A 23754-nucleotide genomic window follows, 5' to 3' on the forward strand; every position below is an offset into this window, starting at 1 on the left:
CACTATTATCCCCAAGGTAAATGAGAAAACTAAAGTACAGGGAGGCTAAGTAACCTCCCTGAGGTCACACAACCACTTATTGCTTGGAATTAGGATTTGAATCCATGCTGGCCGAGTTAAGACACCATATTTTTAATCATGGCAGTAAAATGATGTTAGTGATTGAGCGCCATTGGAGGGCAGTTAGAGTTGCAGTTACAGAAAGGTTGTATCTTAGATGCTAAGGTCGGTGTGGCAGGCAAAAATTACTTATCTTCAAGCTTACTCTAAAAAAAACACTTAGGAAGTTACCACATTGGAAACTAACAGAGCGTCAACACATTTTTCCTCTAGCATTGGAATAGAATTACTTTTCCTTTGAGTGCTGGATCAGGTATTTAACTTGTTATTCAGAGATCATGTTGGAAAAGAAATATGTACATTATAATACATAATCACGGTGTGATTATGTGGAATCACAGTGTGGTGAGCTGCTCATCATGAGGGACAACTATGGCTCTCAGTCTGATTGGGGGGGCAGCAGATCCATGTCTTTATCTCTTTCATTCTGGGGCTTATATGCGTGGAATGGAATTATGATCACCTACCTATTTCAATAGTTCTCTTTTTTGTTGTTTTCTTCAAAAAAATTGTTCAGCATGTTCATTGAATTTGCATAGAAAAGTGTATATATAGTATGACACAGGTATGCTCCCTGGAGTTATGTGAAGTGGCAGCTTAACATGTATTTATTTACTGTCTCTCTTCCCTGCAAGACTGCACACCCTCAAGGGCATGGACTATATCTGGCTTTTCATCATCACATCTCTAACACTGTTGCTGATGTAGACTGACTATATAGAGTACTGAGCTAGGTACTAGAAAATAGAGAACAGAATAAAATTTCTCTACAGTGTTTATAATTTGGTGGATAATAGGGGATGGAAAGACCGTCATATGGACATTTAGCCATTCTGATAATATTAAGTACTTGAACATGCATCAATTCATTTGATAATTTGGGGTCAGAGCTGATAGGAGGGGGGAAAATGATAGTTTCTCTAAATTACCTTCTGGTCCCTGGCACTGAAACATGCCTTCCTGCTTTATTCAACCATCCTGTCTTCAGGATGAACTGGAACTCCAGTGGAGTTTGGAGTTCAGGAAGGACAAAATCCTAAGATGTTACACATCTGCTGCCTTCTTAGACTTCATTAGGTTGCTGCAACCAAAGGCATTTGGGAATGGTAAATGAATCAGACATGGCCTCCAGATTTCATTTGCTCCCTATACCAGTTCACATTGTGGCAAGGCTTTCTAATTTAATTACAAAGCATTTTGAATATGGTCTTTTATTCAGAAGTAGATACTTGTGGATGCCTTCGTCGGTAATCAAATTGGCATTTTGGCAGTATTTTCAAAACTTGAAAGATTTCTGAGGTCCTACCTTAATTTTGGTGTGCTTCCTTGAAAAATGAATTACAGTTTTGCAAGTGAAGGTCAGGTGGAATTGTACGTATGGTTTAAGCAGAGACCATTCTATCTCCCTTATTTCTTCTTGTGACTAATAGAATTTTTATTTGAGATCAGTTGGGAGCTAAAGGTGAGGTTAAAGTTCATCATCATGATAGAATCTTGTCCTTATTAGCATCTGCTGGTAAACAAATGAGTCAGAGTCCATTTATCATCTGAGGCTAATAATTTTATCAACGTTTAAGTGCTTTGTGGCAGTGTTGTGGTGCAAAGAAATTTGATAAGGTAAGATAAGAAAATATACATTGCATACTGTAGAGAACCTTAAGCAGTAAGGAGTCATTAAGTAAGATAGTAGGTATATAAGATTGTAAGTGTTACAGAGCAGGTAAGCCTGACCCATGTGGTACAGTCTCCTTACATTGTACTTCCAAGCATAGAGAACATAGGGACAGTATGAGAGCTTGAGTTTAATTGAATTTCTAAGGGGTTTTAAAGGAAAGCTTTAGCATTATATTTGAGAAATTAAAACATCACAAATACTAATAAAAGGGAAAATGAAAAGATGTACCTCAATTAAATGCTAAATGACTGTTCAGTTAGGCATTATTTAATTCATGAACCACTAGATTAAGAACTTTATGGGCATAAGTGAACACATTCAAGGGAACAGATTTGTTTCCTGCCTTCCAACAAATGTTTTCATTTAAATTTTGTCCAGACCAGAATTTAACAAAAATTTAGGCATTCGAATAGGAAAAAAACTTGAGGATTGTCACAACCAAAGAGACGTGTATCCTTTTCCCTGAACCTGTTGTGCAGAAATATCTTAGAAGCCAGTTGTTGCTATTTTTGTTGTTCCCATTTCCCATCAGCTAATTCAGAGGTAGCAAGCCTTTTGATTCTATTATCTTTTGGTTTTCCTATATAGATTATCCCCCTTTATGGATTATCTTGAGAAAATCTTTGATCACATCTTGATTTCACTCTGCTACTGAGCCTACTTCTGGGCCACGGCTTTCTTTATTAAATTGCTCTATGTACATTAAGAGAATAAAAGGTAATTTTAACACAGGCTTGCATTTGATGATCACATTCTTTTAAGGATTCCTAAACTATGTAATTTGATTTGGATGATATATGTAACTTTTTTGGGTGGCCCAAGTAATTTATATATGCCTCCATTTTGGCAAGTGGGGGAGAAAAGGTTTTAAAAATATGCTATGTGGGGCTTCCCTGGTGGTGCAGTGGTTGAGAGTCCGCCTGCCGATGCAGGGGACACGGGTTCGTGCCCCTGCCCGGGAAGATCCCACATGCCGCGGAGCGGCTGGGCCCGTGAGCCATGGCCGCTGAGCCTGCGCGTCCGGAGCCTGTGCTCCGCAACGGGAGAGGCCACAACAGTGAGAGGCCCGCGTACCGCAAAAAAAAAAAAAAAGCTATGTAAGTGGCCTTTATGACATTGTTATATCAGTATTAGGCTATCCTTGTGTGTGCTATGCAGGGACAGGACTAGGGTAGGCAGGGAGGGTCTAGGGTACAAAATTTAAGAAGGCGCTCACTCTCTGTCAGGCAGGTGAGACCTTAATTTTGTGCTCTAGGCATCCGGTTTGCCTCACCCTAGTTCCAGTCCTGATGCCATGTCAGGTTCATAGAATCTTGGATAAAACATTAATAACTAATAATATGAATTGAATGTTTATTGTGTGTCAGACGGTGTAATGAGTACATGCATTTTGTACTCTTAATTCTGTGAGGTGAGTACCTCAATCGTTATTTCCAGTAATTTCTCATTGAGTTTAGAAAGAGATTAACAAATGATATCACCCACCTGAGCAAAATTCAAACTTAGACCTTTGTTTCAAATCTAAGCACTTACCTACTGCTCTGTACTGTCCATCTGTAGAAAAACCTAATTACTTGTCCATTTTATGATTTCTGTATTAAGAAGCTACTCCCCCAAATTTGGAAGTTCTTACACTGACATGATGCAGGTAACTTTTAAAGTGAGTGAGTCAGAGGTCTCAGCAGCAGCAAATGGAAGATCCACAAACTTGTGCTGCTGAGTACCCTAGGGCGACCTTGAATCAGAGCCACATTCCCACTGGCTTCCATCTCCAAACACTCTGCGTGGAGTCTGGGGGTCTTGGCTCTCAGCTGCAGGACCAGTGGAGGACACAAAGAGCAGGGCAGGTGAGCCTAGAAGTAGATCAGTTTGGCAGACTAAGATGTCCTGTACAATAGGTTATAGTAGCTCAATTGCATATTTGTTTAAAATATCTGTGACTAGTTTCTTAATGTGAATTTCTGGGGACTTTTATTTCTAAATTGTGAAATTTGGAGATTGGACTAGATAATATATAGTAATGTATACTAATGGTTGTTATCGCTTTAAAATTTTAGGGTCTTTTTTTTTTTTTTTTTTGCAGTACGCAGGCCTTTCACTGTTGTGGCCTCTCCCATTGCAGAGCACTGTCTCTGGACGTGCAGGCCCAGCGGCCATGGCTCACGGGCCCAGCCGCTCTGCGGCATGTGGGATCTTCCCAGATCGGGGCACGAACCCGTGTCCCCTGCATTGGCAGGTGGACTCTCAACCACTGCGCCACCAAGGAAGCCCCAATTTTAGGGTCTTAACATTTAGGTTTCTTAAATGCATGAGCATGTGACAACAGTACAGATAAATTTACTGGTGAGAAATTGAGATCTGGAACTATCTGAATTATGGAAAAAATCTGGGTCCGGATATCTTTTGCCAGTCCTTATCCTTACTATTCGGACCACTCACCTTTGTTCTTACGATGCTTTGTTCATAATGCTTGTGTCGTGATTGTCCCTAGAGCAGTGATTCTCAAATTGTGGAGAGAGGTGTTTAAGGGCTCCTGCGAGAGGAAGGGCTGGTAAACCATAGTTATTACTTAATACATGTATTGAATAAATGCACAGTTGAGTGTGTTTTATCTCACATTTAGGATTTGATAAAAGAATTTATTTGAAAAACAAAACAGGTCTGCTGTTCTAAGGTTTACAATCACTTATCTTCCCCCATTTATCTGGTTTTCAAGAGTCCTTGACTCCCCTGGCTAGATGGTTGATTGTACAGAGGACCTGACCTCTAGAAAGAGATCTTGTCATACTAGATTAAAATGTACTTAATCATAATAGCTAATATTAAATAATTACTGTGTTCCATGTACTGTTCTAAACACTTTATCTGTAATAACTTGTTTAATCTTTACAACCTTAAGAGACAGATACTATTGTTATTCTCATTTCATAAATGAGAAAACTGTAGCACAGAGAAGTTAGATAACTTGCCCCAGGTCACAGAACTAGTAAGTAGTAGATCCAGGATTGATTCCAATCGAGTCTGGTTCTACAGTCACTATGCTTGTCACTTACCTCACTAATGACAGTGCTGTTAATGTTGACTAAGTATAGTAGGCCCTCCCTTTTTCTGGCTATAGGTTCCAAGACCCCTAGTGGATGCCAGAAACCTCAGGTAGTACCATCCCCTCTATATACTGTTTTTTCCTATACATATGTGTGGTAAAGTGTAATTTATAAATTAGCAAGAGACTTTTTTTTAAGATTTTTTTGATGTGGACCATTTTTAAAGTCTTTATTGAATTTGTTACAATATTGCTTCTGTTTTATGTTTTTGGTTTTTTGACTATGAGGCATGTGGGATCTTAACTCCTCGACTAGGGATCGAACCTGCACCCCCTGCATTGGAAGGTGAAGTCTTAACCACTGGGCCACCAGGGAAGTCCCAGCAAGAGATTAACAATAACTAGTAATAAAATAGAGCAATTATAACAATGCACTGTAATAAAGTTATGTGAATATGGTCTCTCTCAAAATATCTTATTGTACTGTACTTACCCTTGTGATGATGCAAGGTGATAAAATGCCTGAGTGATAAGATGAAGCAAAGTGAATGATGTAGGCATTGTGATGTAGTGTTAGGCTACTATTGACCTTCTGATGATACATCAGAAGGAGGAGGATCAAGCATGATGATGTCAATGGTTGCATGTTGGGAGCAGACGATATCTATGGTTGGGGGTCTCAGGCTGGAGGGTGTGAGATTATATCATGCTGCTCAGAATGGCGAGCAATTTAAAACTTATGAATTGTTTATTTCTGGAAATTTCCATTTAATATTTTTGGACCGCAGTTGACCTCAAGTAAGTGAATCTGGATTGGTGGGGGTGGGCACTGTATAATTCAAACAGCCCTATTACTGTTTTCCTTTAGGTAACATTGTGAACTTTGAAGTCTTTCTTAGAACCTTAACCCTCACTTAACCCTCTATAGAAAAATAAACAGTAAGTTTTAAATGACTGATTTATAAGTATATGTTTAGAACCAGATCTGCTTAATAGTTAAGGAACACTTGTCTGTGAAAGCTATATGGAGTTTAACAAAGAATGATAAAGTAAATGGAGTTAAATTGCTAAATTTTACATTTAGGCATTTTTCCTTCGTGGGTCATTGTGTGCTAATTTGCCAGTGTTACCTACTTTCAAAAACATCTTAATTTTCAGATGTTGTTTTAGTTAGAACCTCTATTATTTCTTAATAACTCAGGAAATGCTTGTTTGGTCAGTCATGTCTACAGAGATATTAGAGATTATATCTTTTTTATCTTGTTTTTTTTTTTTTAAAAAAAAAAAACAGTTGGTGGTATCCGATTCCTGGAAATTGTGGTATAACAGAGGAGGTGCCTTTACAAATCTGACTGAGATCAGATCTTCCAGTGAAGTGATAATTCTTTGCAGAATGTATACTTTCTTTAAATAGTTACTTAAAAGTGCAAAAATACAGTGCTTAGTAACTTAGTAAATTAAAGTGATTTAATATAGAGGCTTTATGTTTTGATTTAGAAATTACTTCATCTTTCGATCTAATTATATCACTTTCAAGTATACAGCTCAGTTTTGGTCCATCTTAAAAAACTAAAGCATAGATAGGTCAAGTGACAAGATGGTTTATAATGACAGAATTTGAGCCCATGTTTTCAGATCGTTCTTACACTCCTTTCACATATCTCTGCACAAATTGTGCATTTATTATTTTGGAGAAGCCTAGAAAAAATTGATACATGTAAACAGATAGAGTGGCAAAATGTAATATATTACACCTACCATTAAGAAGAGATTGTTCCTAGAGGTCCCTAAATGCAAAATTCTATCAATACTAAGCTGACAGCAGTGCATGTTCAGGGAGGTTGAGTTACACGTTACCTTATTCAAGAAGAAAACTGTTAGAATGAAGGACCTTGAATTATAGAAAATATAATTTGCAGAGGAAGGAGAGAGATGTAGGTGTATCCTGAAGGTTCAAGCTCATTTTGGTCTAAGTAGGATCTCTTACTTACCCTGTTCCTCTGCCTGCCTTTTTCCTAGCTTCCTCCTCTAAACCTTTTGTCTCTTGTTTGGAAGTGGCTACAATATTTTGGCATGAGAAGGCCCTAAAAGGTAGGTTGTGATATCAGATGCCCACCTTTCCAGCTATGTGAATTGACCAGATTGATCTATACCCACTTTGGAATAAATTCAGTTTCTGGGTGTGATTCGTGATGCCGGATGCTTAAGAGAAAGCAAGGGGTTGTCAGTTATTTGAAACCCTGAATCAACCAACTATTGAAGAGGATCTCCTTATTGGAATTAGTGAATTTTTTTAAGATCTGATGAGATCTTTTTCTTTTTTAAAAATTTCCCACGAGATTACTTTGGAACCTTTAGGAGATACCTGTAATAAAATTTTATTATCACTGAATTTTAGAGTACCATGGCCTTTAAGATGATATAATTTTTACCCCTTTCTGTTTCTGATGAGGAAACAAGGTCAGTGATTAAGTGAAACTTCTACAAAGTCAGGACCAAAAAACCCTGTCTCAGGTACTGAGTCAAACTTAATTTTACCTATGTCTCAAGACTGGCCTTAGCAACTCTATTTTCTGACTCTAGCCACTGTTCTTTCCATGCCAGTGATTTCCAGCCGGTTCTGTTCACAAGAATCATCTAGGCTGGCTGTTAAAATACAGCTTCCTTGACCCTTTCTTGGAGATTCTGATTGAGTAGTCTTGGGGATTTGTGTTCTTAATAGGCCCTGAAGTGATTGTGATGCCTTAGGTCATCCAACATTTGGAAACTGCACCACTCTTCCACTCTTTCTCATAGGAAAAGTTTTGCTTTCTGCTAAAAGTTGGGTGATTTTTTGGATATTTCTTATGTGTAAAGCAAGGTTAACCAATGTTGGAGATGCTTGCACTTTGAAAATTTTGTGAACTATTAAATTATACACCAGTTATGTCCCTAGGATCGCGTCCTGGTAGCCTTAATAAAATTGAGACATTAGAATTTATAATCTCTGTTTTATTTTCTTTGGTTTTATTTGGTTTTCATGTAAATTTCTGTTGGAATTCTGGTTTTATTTGCAGTTATCTGATGCTTATATTCTCTTAGCTTACTATAGTAGGAAGAGCTTGTGATAGCCAAAAGAAGTAAAAACTGGTAAATGTAACTGGGTCCAGACTTTGTTAATAAAATTATTTAGATTTCTGGGTCTGTTTTTGTTTTGCTAGCCTTGATATTTGAAAAGTATTAGCAAGACTGATTCAACTTATAAATTGCCCATCTCTTAACTCACTGATTTATTCGTTCAACAAACGTTTATAAAGTGTCTACTATGTACCTGCTATGCTGACTGTAATGGCTATTGGAAAAAAGAACTACGCTTGTAAACTGTAACATGAACTCATGGGTTCTGTTTACTGCTAGAATAAACAAACTTCTTTTAGCTAAATATTATGGACAGTTTGGAGAGCCAACAAAAATAAATAAAACTTCCCCTCTTTAGGGAGAAAAATTAAAGGGATTATAAGAATACAGGACCATGTAAGGGGGCTAAGTACTAGATTTCACTATAGAGAAAAACAAGACAAATAGACCTGCCTACAAATATTTTTTAAGTGTAGAATTTACTTTACTTAGGAAGCTTCTGTTTCTCCCCAAGAACTGCATACATCAATACCAAGAACTTCCCTTTGTTCACTCATTTTATTTGTGAGTAAATAGCTTTGGCTCTGTTGTGCCCAGATGGAATAAAGTGAGGCTGTTTCAGGAAATGCTGATTCTGAGCCTTAAGATACACCCAAGTATAGTTCTTTAAATGAACAGACTCCTGTGGGTTGGTTGGGTAGTGCAGGGCAGAAACTCCTCAGACTGAGTTTGGCATTGGAGTGGCTTGGAGTAATTGGCAGGTTGTCCATTAAACCATTTCAAATGAAGAAGCATGTAGAAGGAATGACAGCATATTTTAACTTGAAGTTGAATTTAAATTGGCAGAACAATTTAATATTTAAAAAGCCTTATTGGAATTGTTGATTTTTAATCTCATGTAAACACTAATGAAACTGTTTGGCCCCAGCTTGTGAACGTGTGTTCTGAAAAGGCCAGATGTAAATTGGTTCTTTGGAACATTTTCCCATAGGAACAATATTTAAAAAGGTGGTTAAGTGTGGAGTGGGCCAGCCACCTATGTAGCCCATAATGTTGCTATAATATTATCTTCTTGATGACAAATAGTAGCTGATAGTCCTGTAAAGTTAGTTTAAGAAGCAAGAAATAAATATATATATATTTATATGTATAAAAATAAATGTATATATACAGAGGGAGAGACAGTTGACTTAAATCATAAATATTTTAAGTGAAAATTTTCTGATGTGGTACAATACTGTGGTATTGTACTGATGTGGTATAAAAAAAAAAATGAAATAGCTCTTCAAGTTCTGTTGTTGGCCCTGTACTGCTATTTTTCACTTTCTTTTTTCATAGATACTGATGCTTTTTATTTACTACTTATACTGTACATCCAGTATCCATCATTTTCATTTTGACAGCACTTCAGCCCCTCTTCTTTATTCCAAGTTTATTATGAAAAGGTATTCACAGTTAATTTTTAAGTGGAAAAGCAGATTACCAAATGGCTTATTAAGAAATCAAATAGGAACAGCAGGGCCAGAATTGATATTTATCTGCTTGCTCTTGCTTATTATTCAGGTCCTGTTGATCTAGATGCACTAGATTTCTTAAGTTTTCCTTGCCTTCAACTTCTGTTCCTCCATTCTTTCCTTAATGCTGTGACCAAAGCAGTCTACTTAAGTACCAATTGTCTCATTAGGTAATGATTTTCTCTTGTCCTATAGAATAAAACTTAGGAATTGGCCTTTTCTTCCTTTTATTTATTATTTATTTGGTTCTGTGAAGTCAGGGAGCAGATTTAAGCTCAGAAACAGGAAAGACTTTCCATGTTTAGAACTACCAGAAATAAGGCTAAACTGTTTTTGTAAGTGTTGAGTTCCCCTTCACTGGTAGGGATAAATGGAAGAATAGTAAGCAGTTCTCAAACGGGACAGGTTATTGGAAGTTTTTAAAGCTATGAGTACTGGCCTTTGTAGCTTTCAAACTGCTTAGGTCTTCCACAGTCTGGCTCAGATAATGTTTTAATGATTAAGACCACACCTTTTTCATCCCCCATTGTATCTTGCATGTAGTAAGTGCTAAACATCTATTTATTCAGTGAATGAATAACTTCTGGACATTTTCCTGGGTAGATGAGGTTCTGGGTTTTCACTTCATACTTTATTTTCTGATTTGGGAGTGTCAGATCTGTATTCAGAGCACAGGGATCAAGTCACAGGCCTCTGCATGTGTGATCTTTGGCAAGTTATTTATCATCTCAGAGTCTACATTTTCATCTGTAAAATTAGAATGACAGTTACTCTAAGGTAAGTTATTAGGACTAAATGCATGTGAAATATGTTTTATAATCTGAAAATGCTTTATAAATGGTAGAAATTATTCAAAAGTAATGGCTTTTTGTTTAACATGTATATCATTTAATATACAGGTATGTTACTACTGTTACTCTTTCACTTTATAATTAGGCTCATATTTCAGCCTAGCAAAGGAATTAAATACAGTTGCTTTCTCTTAAAAAGCAACACATTTCTTCAACTCCTCAAAGCAAAATTTCTCTCTTATATTGTTGAATTCTCAATATTTTATTTCCAAACTACCAGTGTCTGGGTTTTTCTTCTTAGTCTCTGTGTCAGATTTGGACAAAGATTCAAAAAATGCCACTGGCAAAATTAAATAATATTAAGTGAATTATTTAATTAATAAATTAGGTCAATTTTTTTCCCAAATCACATTTGGTAGAATTTAAAATTTTGCCTTAAATCTTTGATGCTTGCTATGTTTTGGTTATTTTTTAGGTGACAAAAATCAATGAACAATTAGCAAAAGAATTTTAATGAAAATGTTAAACACCTTAATTTTTTATTGTTAATTCTAGCATAGTAAATCTCTGTTCTTTCGTCCCCTTTAACCAGGTCAGCATATGTTTTGTGCCCTGTTCTTTTGTCACAAAAAAGAGAAGAAAGGCTGCAGTGAATGAAGATTCCTCTGCATTTTAGCACTGCTTTTTCTACTGTAGTTGGCTTTTGAATGAGGATGACAATGGAAGAGATGAAGAATGAAGCTGAGACCACTTCCATGGTTTCTATGCCCCTCTATGCAGTCATGTATCCTGTGTTTAATGAGGTAAGTGAGTAAACATTGCTTCATATGATCTCTGCAGTTCCTTAATGCTTGCTTCATTTATTCATTCGTTTGTTCCTTCGTATAATAAGTACTTACATAAATGGACTCCATCTGTGTGTTAGGCATTGTGCCAGGCATGGACATAAAATATCGAGGGAAAAACCCTGACATTTTGTTCCTCCTCTGGAGGTTTCACTATAGTGGGGGAGAGAGAGACGTTGAACAAAAGAATACAAGTAATTATATAAATGAAAAATTGTGGCAAGTGCTAGGAAGTTTTTTTTTTTTTTTTAAGTGTGTTAAATAAAATAGCAGTTAGGACCTACTTTAGGGGCCAGGCCTCACTGGTAAAAGAGACATATATGCTAACATCTGAAAGAGATAAATAGGGTTAGAGTGTTGAAGAGTTGGGGAGTAGCACATTTTAGGCAGCCAGAAGAGCAGGCAGAAAAATATCCTAATGAGTTATAGTCAGTAGCAACAAACATAATTTTACTGATAAATGGAAGATACCATTCTTCGTATCTAGAGAATATATAGTTGCTTTTGTATTTGAGGAATTTTCCAGGACTTAATAATACCAATACATTTTAGGTTTTTCTTTTAAGTTTATATGCTAAGGTATGTAGAGAATTTTAGAACTGGAAGTTCCTTAGAGATAATTACTCCCCTCCTTTTAATGGTGAACTGATATCCTGATATGTGAAATTATTTTGCTTTAAAGTTTATTTCTTTACATAAAAAATTCTGGAAGTAAGTGGTCCAGGAGTAGTAGTATTATGAGTCAGTATCATCAGAAACTCAGGTTCCTATCTTCTGTTTCATCATCCTAGTGCTTGCCTTCCATTATCAAGGTCACTTCAGTATGTAGGATGGCCGCTGCTATTTTGTCTTAAGTTGTTGTCTAGAAGGGGTAAAAAGTGGAGCAAGGGGTGGGGAGTTATTTCCAGCTGATTCAGCTTCCTTAAAGTAACCTTTTTGTAAGTCCTACATAAGACTTCCATTTACATCTCATTGGCAAGAGTTTAGATTTGTGACCACACCTAGCTGGGTGGTTAGGAAATTGAGAAGTTTACTAAAGAGGAAGCAAGGAGGAGGCATCTTTTGAAAACCTGTCCCTATTATCCTGCTACCGTGGTAGCATTGGAGGCACTCTTTTAGGGCTGGTTATATCCATCTCTGGCGGCTGTAGCCAATGCTCCAGTAATTCTGCCATGTTGTTCTAACACTTTACCCAGCCATTGCAAGACTACAGTTATTGTTGGAAGCAAGTGCTTCAGTGCTGTTCAGTGAATGTAATGCCAACTGTTAATTTGTCAAGTACTCAGCAAGGGTCTGGAGATATGGAGAAGAAAAAGTCGGCATACTTCTTCCCAAGAGTTGTAGGGAACACAGATGTTTAAGCAAATACATTATTAACTATTTAATTATTCTTGTACCAGGTATGAGGTAAGGAGAGGGTCACTGAACGGTAGGTGAGTAACCTGTCTTGACATTTAGTGTTTGAACTTCTCATGTTCTTCAAGAACCATCATGACAGTTCCACCCAGAGGTGCTCCCTCTTTTCATGTCTATATAGCTAACTCTGTAGGCTATTGGATCAAGTTGTTTGAGGGCATTTTCTGTATTTATCTGGTATTTTGAGTCTTTATTTGAAGGGAGGGCAATTTACATTGCAGAACTTCAATTTGATCCTCTGGTTAATGAGGGAGGAATGAGAAAAGCTTGTTTCCTAACAATTTGAGTGACCTTTTCCTACATATGGTAAAATGATTTTATTTGAATCTTGACTTTGGAAAACTGTTATAAAAGATGTGGGATTCTGGTAAAATGAACTGTTGGGATTAATACTAGTATACCTCTTATAATTGATTCATGTGTACAAAAAATTAATTTGAAAGAAAAAGAAATGGCTATGAAGGGACTAGTAAATCTCTTCCAGAAATCTGAGATCTGAAAACATACATGGGTTAATGGGCCCAGAATTAGAACATGTTGCCAAATGATTTATAGTTGCTTCAAGAACTAATTGTTAGAAGTGAAATTTGAAAATGAAATGTCTGGATGAGGCCGACTGAGAGATACTATGTTAAATTGTCAGGATCTAATTCTCACATTGAATTTACTGATCTAACGTCATGGTATCAAGCTTTTTTCTTTTTTAAATACTAACATTGTTCTCTGACATTCTAGTGTATTAATGTACCATCTTAAATAAGATACCTAATCAGTTAAACAATATTTAACTATAGTTCAAACATGGATTTTTCTATAAATAGTCATGGGGAAATTAGAGTTTAGTTTGGCTCTGTTTTTCTCTGCTTTGCAGATTTAAAGATAAAATGGATGTCAAATTAATTTTACAGAAAATAGCACCACAGTAGGGGTAAAGTTTTACTATGAAGCTAAATTGATTCACTCAGTTTTATCCACAGTGTACTGTGAGAGTTAAAAAGCTTGCATTCTCACCTTAACATTACATTCATAATAGTAACAATGGTAGCCCGGAAGTCATTTTGCAGAACAGATTTTTAGGTAGTAGGACATCCTTACACCTGGGGAAATTTTAGTACTGTTACTGCAGCTCATAGGGGAAAGTTATTTATGGCATTCTGGGACCTAGATGCTTGCTAAACTTAATGAAGCTATGCCAGCACAGCTGAGGAGTAAGCTTCTCGTTTAATCAGCTGCTGCAGAGTTCAGAGTCCAAGTATATTGCATGTGTTGTAAATGTACTGTGAAATAGGTGTCCTGGTTGCATGATGGAATAATGAGTTTATAGAAACCTCATGCCAAGTCTTAGATCAGGTTTTTATGTACCGTATTATCTTTTGTTGATTCTTTGTATATGGAGGAGGAAAGATATATGGTTCAGTTCTTCATTCCAGGAAAAGACATATCATGTATCTTCTTTTCCTATGACTTTAAAGGAACGTTCTAAGGTGAAATATAATTATAAATATAATTTTTCCTATTGAAAAAATCAAACCTCAAATTTTGAGCATAGTAAATATACACTTCTCCACAATGAAGGCATGGGTTTCACCTGCAATCCCACCATCGAGAAGCCATCATAGTTAATATTTTGCATTGCATTTGATTTACTCCTCTGCCACTTACTATGCTATATAATCTTGTCTTAGTTTCCTAATCTGCAAAATGAGGATAAACAATTTTACTTAATACTCACAACTCTGGGAAATAAAATGAGTTGATGTTTTGTAATGCCTAGAATAATACCAGGCATGTACTATTAGTAGTAAGTATTAGCTATTGAGTCTTCCACATAATTTTCTGACAAATTGCGATCATACCCTAGAGTTTTGCATATTTGTAGGCAGTGTTTTAGTGGAATATTTTTATACTAGTTAGATGGCTCTGGTTACCTTTTTGCCAGACAACTTGGCAATGCCAGGAACTTTTAGCACCAGTTACTGGACTTAATATCAATCTGTACAAAACAGATGATTGCATTTTGCCTTCTCTGTGGACTCGTAAAATTTAACGGGTGGCCTCTTGATTCCATCTACTTCTGTTTTTCTTCTGGCTTTTCTTTTTTTTTCCTTTTTTTGACCTAACTCACCTCATTATCATTTGAATCACAAGAGGTGTTATGTGGAGTTTTTATTCTTTTTATTCTTGGCTCAGTTTAACTCTTTTTAAAGAATATGATCAATAATCTTCGTGGGGGTGGGGGGGAGGGTGGGAAGAAGGGTAAGGGATATCAGCATGTGGAAAATATACCTAATTTTGAGGAAGCAAGATTTATAGACAATTTGGAACCAACTAATTAATTATTTTGACCTAAAAAACAAAACAAAACAAAAAAACTTCTGAAAGATTTTATGCAAGACTGTTTAAAACTTGAGCAACCAAAGGGTTAAGTGGATATATTTTTTATAATTATGGGTTTAAGAAACCAGCTTGATACTAGAAAATAAAGTATAGGAATGAAATGATATTTCTGGAGGGAGCAATATAATAAATGAGCTCTTTGTGGAATCAGAATTACTTACAAGGTTTTAAAATATTTTTATAAATGACCCAGAAAGTTAAATTTGACAAGTTTGCAATTAGTTAATAGTTAAGTGCTCTCAAAATCTATGAAGAGTCAGTTGCAGGAGGAGTTCACACAACTGAGAGTACGCAGAACGTGAGGTTGGGGTGAGACCTTAATGTTGGGCTCACCCAGCCTGTCATTTCCCTCCAGTTGCACTTCCCTCTCTTTAGGTGAGGGGAAATGTTATGCGCCCTTTTCTCTCACCCTGATTCTCTCTTTTTTTTTTTTTTAACTCTTTTTACTTGTGACGTAGAAGTTCTACATGGCAGAGACCCAGGAGTGCCTCTCCATGTCCCAGTATCCATTATCATATGCCCCCTCCTTCTTTGGACTTAAAACATGGTGTATGCACTATCAGGTACCACTGAAAAATGATTGCATTGGCTCTTTAAACATACCCTAGTCAAAGACCATTATCCCAAAAGTTGGAAAAATACTGGACCCATTAGTAAAAGTATTGGAAACAAAGTGGATATTATTTGTCTGTTCCAAACTGACATAATATCATTATGCCCCCTTGTGTTACCCTGAAGAAACACTAAGGAAGATGATTTTAAGGGACCACATTCTTCAAGGACCAGTTCAGATCTCATCTTCGTACTTTCCTTTGTACTTTAGCTGACAGTGATCCCATCAGTTTCCATGTAGCTACCTACTTAAATTAATCTTCTGGGGTTCCAGGACAATAGTCTATTTCTTTGTATCTCTCACACTGACTTATCTCACATGGTAGAAACTCAGGACTTTGTTCGTTCTTAAGTAGCTGAAGAGATTCAGTAATAGGTTAGACTCCAGTCCAGAAAGGGTGAGTACGGGGAGGCAGGATAGCATGAGTGGCTTGTGTATGGGTTTTGGAACCAGACAGATCTGGTGTGAATCCTGTCTCTGTACTTATTAGCTGTTTTATGTTGGGTAAATTTATGCAAACTGAGTTTCCTCCTGTGTAAAATGGAGATGCTGATAGCTAGTTACAGATTTATTATGAGGATTAGAGATACTCTCTATAAAAATACTCTATATAATAGTCCATAATATGTGCTTAGTAAATGGTAGCTTTTATTAGTCTATTACCAGAACTGATACTGTCATGAAAGGTACAGGTAAGATGAACATGATTTTATTATGGAATCATCTATCACATGTAAGAGGCCTAAAATAGAAGCACTTTTTAATAGGGCATGTATAAACATATCTTGCTACCTGAGTATTACAGGCTGAAATTATAAATAGATTCAAGAACAATTTAGATAAATTTATGGATGAAAGATTAAGTTTCATTCAGAATATTTTTTTAATGTATGTATGTGCCTCTGTGCCTGGTACTTCCTGGGCAGTGTTGATATCATATGAGTAAAAAAGCCCGGTGGGTTTATTGCAAGATGTTGTGGGTAAATAATGTATCCCCAAATGACTCTTAGCAGAGTTCTGGTCAGGTGCTTCACAGCTCACAGATTTGATTCAGTACGTTAAGTCTGACCTTTCTGTCTTTCCTAAGGTGTGTGTGTGTATATATATATATATATATATATATGTATGTAAACTTAATCTAGCAATCTAGAGATGTAGATGTCTGTCTTGACCAATTTTACAGTTCTTCACCGACTTTTGGGGCTTCTTTTACTTCCCTTGACCATTTCACATACCACTCAGGGCAGTACAGAATGAGTTAATAATGCCAGTACTTGAAGGCACACATCTGACTCAGACCTTTGACTTGTCAGAAGAGGTCAGAGGGTGGTGTAACCCGAACAAGGAAATGGGTTCCTATCTGGGAGGAAACACTCATCCTGCTGTCGGCCCCTGCCTCCCTTGCACAACATGAACTTGAGATCAGAAGAGCTGTATTGTTATTTTACTATTCATTGGGATTTATTGTGATTAAATGAATTTGGTTCGAAGAAGAAAATTTTAATTTTGGGAAATATACCTTCATTATTTAATATACCTACCTTATGTAGTTGCTTATTTGCTGTTTTTGCCTACCTGGGTCCTCTTGTGTCTTTCCTTTGACCCACAAGGGCAATGTTAGATTTTACAAGATTTGTAGAAGCCAAGTTAAATACTAAATTAAATGGCCCATTGTTTATTTTTGGAGATAAATTATTTGGCAGATTTTGTTGTTTTTGCCTTTTGCTTAAGGTGATAACTCGTAAGGAGATAAGGTTCTTGGCATTTCTGTCTTGTTTAGAAAATAAATTGATTTAAACTGTTGGAGATTCATTAGGGGGGTGTGTGTGTATGTCATTTATAAAGGGAAACATTTTCATTGCCTTAAGGAATTGAAAGGAATATTTATTGTATGATGTGATATATAATCATAAGATTTTTGTAGAAATATTCTACTTGCATAAAAATCTACGAAGGTTACATTGTTTTTGAACATTTAGTATTGTCCCAAATAAAAAATATTTATGTTGAGTTTGATTGAGTTAACTGGCCTAATTCTTAGGGACTAAGGAAATCTGATTTTAACTGAAGCTAGTTATTTTAAGCCTGGCAGTTAACTCTTCAAAAAATGGAGTTTTTTAATGAAATTGCATGCCTTCAGCTCACTGAAAAGCAACTTATATAGTGTCTAATAAGGACATTTATCTTTCAGAGTTGTAAACCTTACACATTCGACGTAAGAATTAAAAGCATTTGAACTTTTGACTCATGATTTTAGGTAACCATTTTTTAATCCTGGTTAAAAAAAAAAATAGAGGACAGATAAAAGCATCTCTGAAATCCAGATGATCCACAGTCTTCAATTTAACTGTCAAACCTTTTATCAGTGCTATTTGCTAACTAATAAAAAAGATTAATCTCAGTTTAATGCCTGACTGAGGGGATTGAAAAGCAATTTTAAAAGAGTACAGTAGTAAATACAAAGAATCTTAAGTAATAGATATTTTCTTTGTTTTGGTCATTTTATAGTCAGTACACACATAATTTGCCATGTATTTGCAACAGAGCACTGAGAGTTAATCTTGAACCCTCCCTGTTTTCAGAAATTTAAGTGAATATGTTTATTCTTTCTATAGGGACTTAATGTTATTTTGTATTCTGTGCTTATCTTAAAATAAATCTATCTTTAAGGTACAGTATTTTTTTTAAAGGAATAAGAGACTGATATATATGCCTTAATTTTTCATGATTTTAATGAAAATTTTAGATTGCCTGTCTGTTTGAAGAATTATGGTGATTTAGAATCATTAGCAAGTATTTTTGTTAATCGATGAACATATCAATGTGATTACTACAGAATGAAATATCAGAAATATGCTTTTTCCAAGAAAATCGATGTTAATAATGATTTAAAATTTTCATTGCAGCTAGAACGAGTAAATCTGTCTGCAGCTCAGACACTGAGAGCGGCTTTCATTAAGGTGAGATGCAGATAATTTATTATGATTAAAAAGTATGTTATATATAAATCTAAATACCATGTGATAATTGCCAGTTTATTTCTTTATTTTTTTAGTGAAAACCTGTTTTGTTTGGTTTTTTAGTGAAAATCTTTTCAGTCATCTTGTGCTTGTTTTAGTGTACTCTTTAAAGCTTAAAACACTTGTAAAGAGTGAGCTGGAACAGGCGCTGTTTCCTTAGCATTCAGCTTTTGTCACTTCGTGCTTTTGAAACTGACTTCTTCAGAGTGTTCTCTGTTTAGCTTTAGAGTATATTTTTAAATTCTGTTCTATTTGACTTATTAAAACTTTTATAAAGTTATAACTCAAAGATTTTCTTCATATTGTTTACCTATAGAACGTAAGTATAAAACAGCATTTTTGAGTGGGGAAATAAGACCTCTGTGTATGTCAGATTAAGTATATTTTGAGAATATACAGCTGAGTCACTCGAATGAATTTTTTCATTGTCTCTAGACCTGAGATGTTCAATTGATAATCACTAGCTATGTGTTGCTGTTGAGCACTTAAAATACAGCGAGTTCAAATTGAGTTGTACTCCAGGTATAAAATACACACCAGATTTTGAAGGTGAATACCAAAAAAAAGAATGTATACAACTCAGTAATAAGTGTATTATGTTGATTACATGTTGAAATGGTAATATTTTGGATGTACTCTTAAAATAACTTCACATGTTTTTTCTTTTTACTTTTTAATGTGGCTACTAGAAAATTTAAAATTACATAGGCTCCTCATTGTTTCTTGCATTATATTTATTGGACGACCCTACTCTACATATTGGGTACAGTCTTTCATATAAAAATTAATCCATCCCATCCTAAATACATATCAAGACACCCAAAGTCTTAATTTTTATTTACTTTTTGTGTGCTTGCTCCCATCAATAGCTAAAACAAGTTATATTTCAAGGAAGGTATTTTAATGTTTAAATCTAGAAGAAGTTTACAGTTGAGTCTCATTGGAGTTGAAACTATAAATCCATCCAGCTTGATTTCTTTTTATGGCAAAGATTAGTTTATTGATACCACTCTTAACTGATAGCACAAATAATGTCATTAGACATCTGCGTATTTCACTAGAAGAAATTACATTGTGTGTGTTGGATTAGAGCTATTTTGATTTGTTTAATACTCTAAAATGCAGTGCCTGTGTACACATACATACTAATTTCATTAGAATATATCCTGCCAAATCTTTGGGTTAATGAAAAGAATCAGTGAAGCAGCACCATCCTTAGTGGTTTTTTTTCTTCTTTCCATTAAGTATCAGTGTGGTTTGGAAGGGTATATTTGGTCATTAGGGAGGCAGGATGGGGACTACTTTAAGCATCTTTGTGGCCAAAGAAAAGAAGGAAAAGTGATCTGTTGCACACTGTAGTATCGATAAGGCAAAAGTCAGTTTTTTAGCTTTTCTGATATCAGGAACAGAGAGAAATTTCTCCTGTGTGTCCTCATAAAGAAGACCCTCTCTGAAGTAGTATATGGTATATACTCAATGACATCCATAGAAGAGATAAAATAATGAATTTCATTAAGCTCTTTCTTAAAATATCTTTATATATAAGCTGATGTTTTAACTCTAAAGTACAGTTAAAAAGCAAACTGTGTTTAAAGTATGTGATTATTATAGATCTGGCTTAATACATGGGTAATTTTATCCACGGCACTGATTCTTAATTGGGGATAGTGGAAGTTATTTGGAGGAAAATAATATTAGTTTTGCATTGATTTATTCTTAATTACTATATTTAATTTGTTAGAATTTCAAATGACTTTAAAGGAGGACATGCATTAAAAAGTTTAAGATTTTTGTAATTTTTACACTATAACTTACTTGAAAAAGATTAAAAAAACCTTGTTTCATGTTTCTTGCCCAGCCATATATCCATATTTATATCCATATATATATATTCATGTTTCCAGTTCTTGGTCCACAACAACAGTAATATTTATCAAGCTTTAATATCTAGTTTTGTTATCTGGAGAAAAAGGGTTAAAATAATTTTTCCAAAGATAAAACAATACTAGTTAATATTGTCTTTTATGATATTTATCCTGCTGTTGATTCCTCTTCCCTCTGGGAAGTTCTGATAGTGTTGAGAATCATTGCTCCACAAGAGTGGATGTTAACTGCCTTTGGGATAGTTTTCTCTCACTCTTGGATTTTTCAGAAAAGTTGGACAGCAGAGTTTAAGGTTGTATTCTGAGGGATATCTTGAAGGTATAGATAGAGTCTCTGATTTAAGGGTAGATATATTTGTTTTGTCAACTAGAGTCACTGATTAAATTTAAGGCTTTTAAGATTAAAAAAAAATAGCTAAGATGCTAGACTACTGTTCCCAAAGTATGTGCCGAGGCACTCCAGGACCATGCAGCAAACTCAGAGTGGCATTGTGGGATATTTTAAAAATTTGAAGGAACACAGTGATACTCAACATTAGGTTGACACTGTGTGAATGAGTCTCTTGAAATAGTTTGCAGCTTCAGCATATTTGATTGGGCTACGTTCCTTTCAATGATGTCATATCTTTGTGAAACTGGACTTTTGGCCACTGCTATTGATAGAATGCAAGTATCACAAGAAAATCAAGGTACAACAGGAAATGAGGGTGGAAGGGTCTAATTCCAACATTTGAGAAATTGTGCAGTGCCCAACAGGTGCACACGTCTCGTTAGGGATTGTGGTTATTTAAGAATAAAATAAAATATTTTTCTTTCAATTCATGTAATTTTAAAGGTTACTAAGTTGTTAGGATGTAAGTATTCATTAAGTTGTTTGTACTTTACTTAATACGCAGCACTGTTCGGTATTTCTTTTGGTACTAAGAGCACTGTGAACAAGAAAGTTAGGGACCTCTGTAAGAACTCTGTAATGCTCCAGCTTTGGCATTTGGGGACTGCAAAAGAACTTGGTATTGAAAACTTTGTTCTCAGGCTTTCAGCATTTAATTCTTTCAGTAGCTTATTATAACTTAATCAGAGAGGCATTATTTTTCTTTTGGCATTCTCTGGAAGCACATAGAGAATGCTCCCCTGCTTTCCAAGATAATTCATTATGTAGGTAGATTTAATGCTACTTAGAGAAGATAAACCACTGTTATCAAATAGTGGCTTATTTAATTAGTATACTATATGTTATTTTGTGGCAGTTTACCAGATTAATGATGTTGATACCGTCTTAAGCCACATTTGTACAGCTTTGCTTTTAATGGCAAATCTTATTTATTAAAGTAGATTCTTCCTTAAATATATTCATGAGAGGAAAAATCAAAACAGGTTATAAAAGAAACGGAATTCAGTAGGACATATTTTATTATTATTAATCAACTATCAAAATGATTTTCCTGTATAGCATTTGACAGCAGTTAAAATGGTCCCGGGATTGAGATAAATGTGTATATTTTTTCTCCTTTCATTCCATAACCTTTCGGTTTTTGGTACTTGAAATTAATGAGAAGCAAAAGTTGTTATAATGTGAAGAGCAATAGGAACCAAATAAAGCTGAATCTGCAGTGATACCAGATTGAGGAGGCAGAGGTTAAACATAATTGGCACATCAGGAAGCAAATAGATTGCTATCTGATAGATCATAAGTTGTGTTTCTGTTTGCTATTTAATATCAGGGCAAAAAAGATAGGAAATCAGCAGCATAATGATTAAAATTGGCAGGCATCCTAAAAGAAACAGAATGTGATTATAAAATTTTTTAAAATAAAATGGGACAGAATTACAAGGGAAAACCAAAATCTCGAAAATTAACTTTGGTAAACTCAGAACTCTTTACGCTCAATCTTGAAATGACTAGAAGATTTTAGTACCGTAGAGAGTGTAAGTAACATCGAATCAATGCAAACTCATTAGTGAAACAAGCTCAGGAGGTAGTAAAAGGATTAATGATGTTCTGAAAGCTAGTGAAGGAAATACTTTTGCTGCAAAAATAGGAAATGAAAATTGTTGTGTGGGAATGTAGTTAAGGGATCACATAGCTTCAATAAAATCTCCAAAAGGGGCTTCCCTGCTGGCACAGTGGCTGAGAGTCCGCCTGCCGATGCAGGGAACGCGGGTTCGTGCCCCGGTCCGGGAAGATCCCACATGCCGCAGAGCGGCTGGGCCCGTGAGCCATGGCCGCTGAGCCTGCGTGTCCGGAGCCTGTACTTCGCAACAGGAGAGGCCACAACAGTGAGAGACCCGCGTACTGCAAACAAAACAAAACCTCCAAAAGACGGGTTATTTTTTTGTTTTGGTTTGTTTTTCCTGACATTCTGTTAATTTAAATGTAAAGAATCTGCAAAAAAATATTGTGAGATGAGTTACTGCTTGATCCTCAAGTCGAAATAGCTAAAAAAGCTAAAAATCTTCAGTGTCTTTAATCTATTGAAAAAAGTAATTGAAGAACTACCAGTATATAGATAATCTTTATTTCTACGTTTGTTATTAGTTTAATTGCAAGAGAGTGTAAATGAGAAGTAGGAAATGTTAAATACTTTATGTTGAAATGGAAAATGGGACCGTGTCTGTAATAAGAAGTTACGGGTGCACAAGCTGTACCCAAACATAAGTGAGTGCCATCACGACACCTGCTTTGCAAAGATTTCTGCTCTTATTTATAAGTTGATCAGTTTAAGGAGGTCCCAACAGGTTCTAAACAATTAGGTTTTGGCTTTGAAATGCTGATTTAGTTTCTATATTTCAAAACTAGCTTCCTCTTTCTTATAGGCTGAAAAAGAAAATCCAGGACTCACACAAGACATCATTATGAAAATTTTAGAGAAAAAAAGTGTAGAAGTCAACTTCACAGAGTCTCTTCTTCGAATGGCAGCTGATGATGTAGAAGGTAATCAGAAAGAGTCTTGTTTAGTTCCTTACAGTTGTTGAAAAGCTTTTCCTCCAGATCTTTCTTATTTGATAAAAGGGACTTCCTCCCCTTCTCCCTTCCCTCTTATTGTTATTGCTATTGTTTTGAAAGTGGGAAAAAATAAACCCATATAAAATAGAAATGTAGTTCTTATTTTTATTTTATATTTGTCAGATTTAATTACTTGAAGTAAAGCATTTGTTTATGCTGCATGCTTTAATTTTTTCCCCTACTGATTAATATGTTTGATGAGTTCTAGTTTCACCAAGAGACAAGCTGTTTGGAATGGTTATTTTATTTTGTGTTGACTTTATGCAAATACCAGTTTGAAAATAATGAGTTTCTTCTTTTTAAACTTTAGTATTGC

The 23754-nt window shown here is 35.5% G+C and overlaps 1 protein-coding gene across 1 annotated transcript in view; it reads left to right on the forward strand.

Moving 5' to 3' along the window:
- PDCD10 (programmed cell death 10) overlaps positions 1 to 23754 on the forward strand; it is a 39737-nt gene that overhangs the window by 5225 nt on the left and 10758 nt on the right. The window contains exons 2-4 of the mRNA XM_060011185.1: positions 10853 to 11063; positions 18438 to 18491; positions 23249 to 23366. Coding sequence (XP_059867168.1) covers positions 10968 to 11063; positions 18438 to 18491; positions 23249 to 23366 — 268 coding nt within the window. The 5' untranslated portion in view covers positions 10853 to 10967. The remainder of the gene's footprint in view (positions 1 to 10852; positions 11064 to 18437; positions 18492 to 23248; positions 23367 to 23754) is intronic.

The sequence above is a fragment of the Delphinus delphis genome, chromosome 4, assembly GCF_949987515.2.
Source record: "Delphinus delphis chromosome 4, mDelDel1.2, whole genome shotgun sequence".
Lineage (NCBI taxonomy): Eukaryota > Metazoa > Chordata > Mammalia > Artiodactyla > Delphinidae > Delphinus > Delphinus delphis.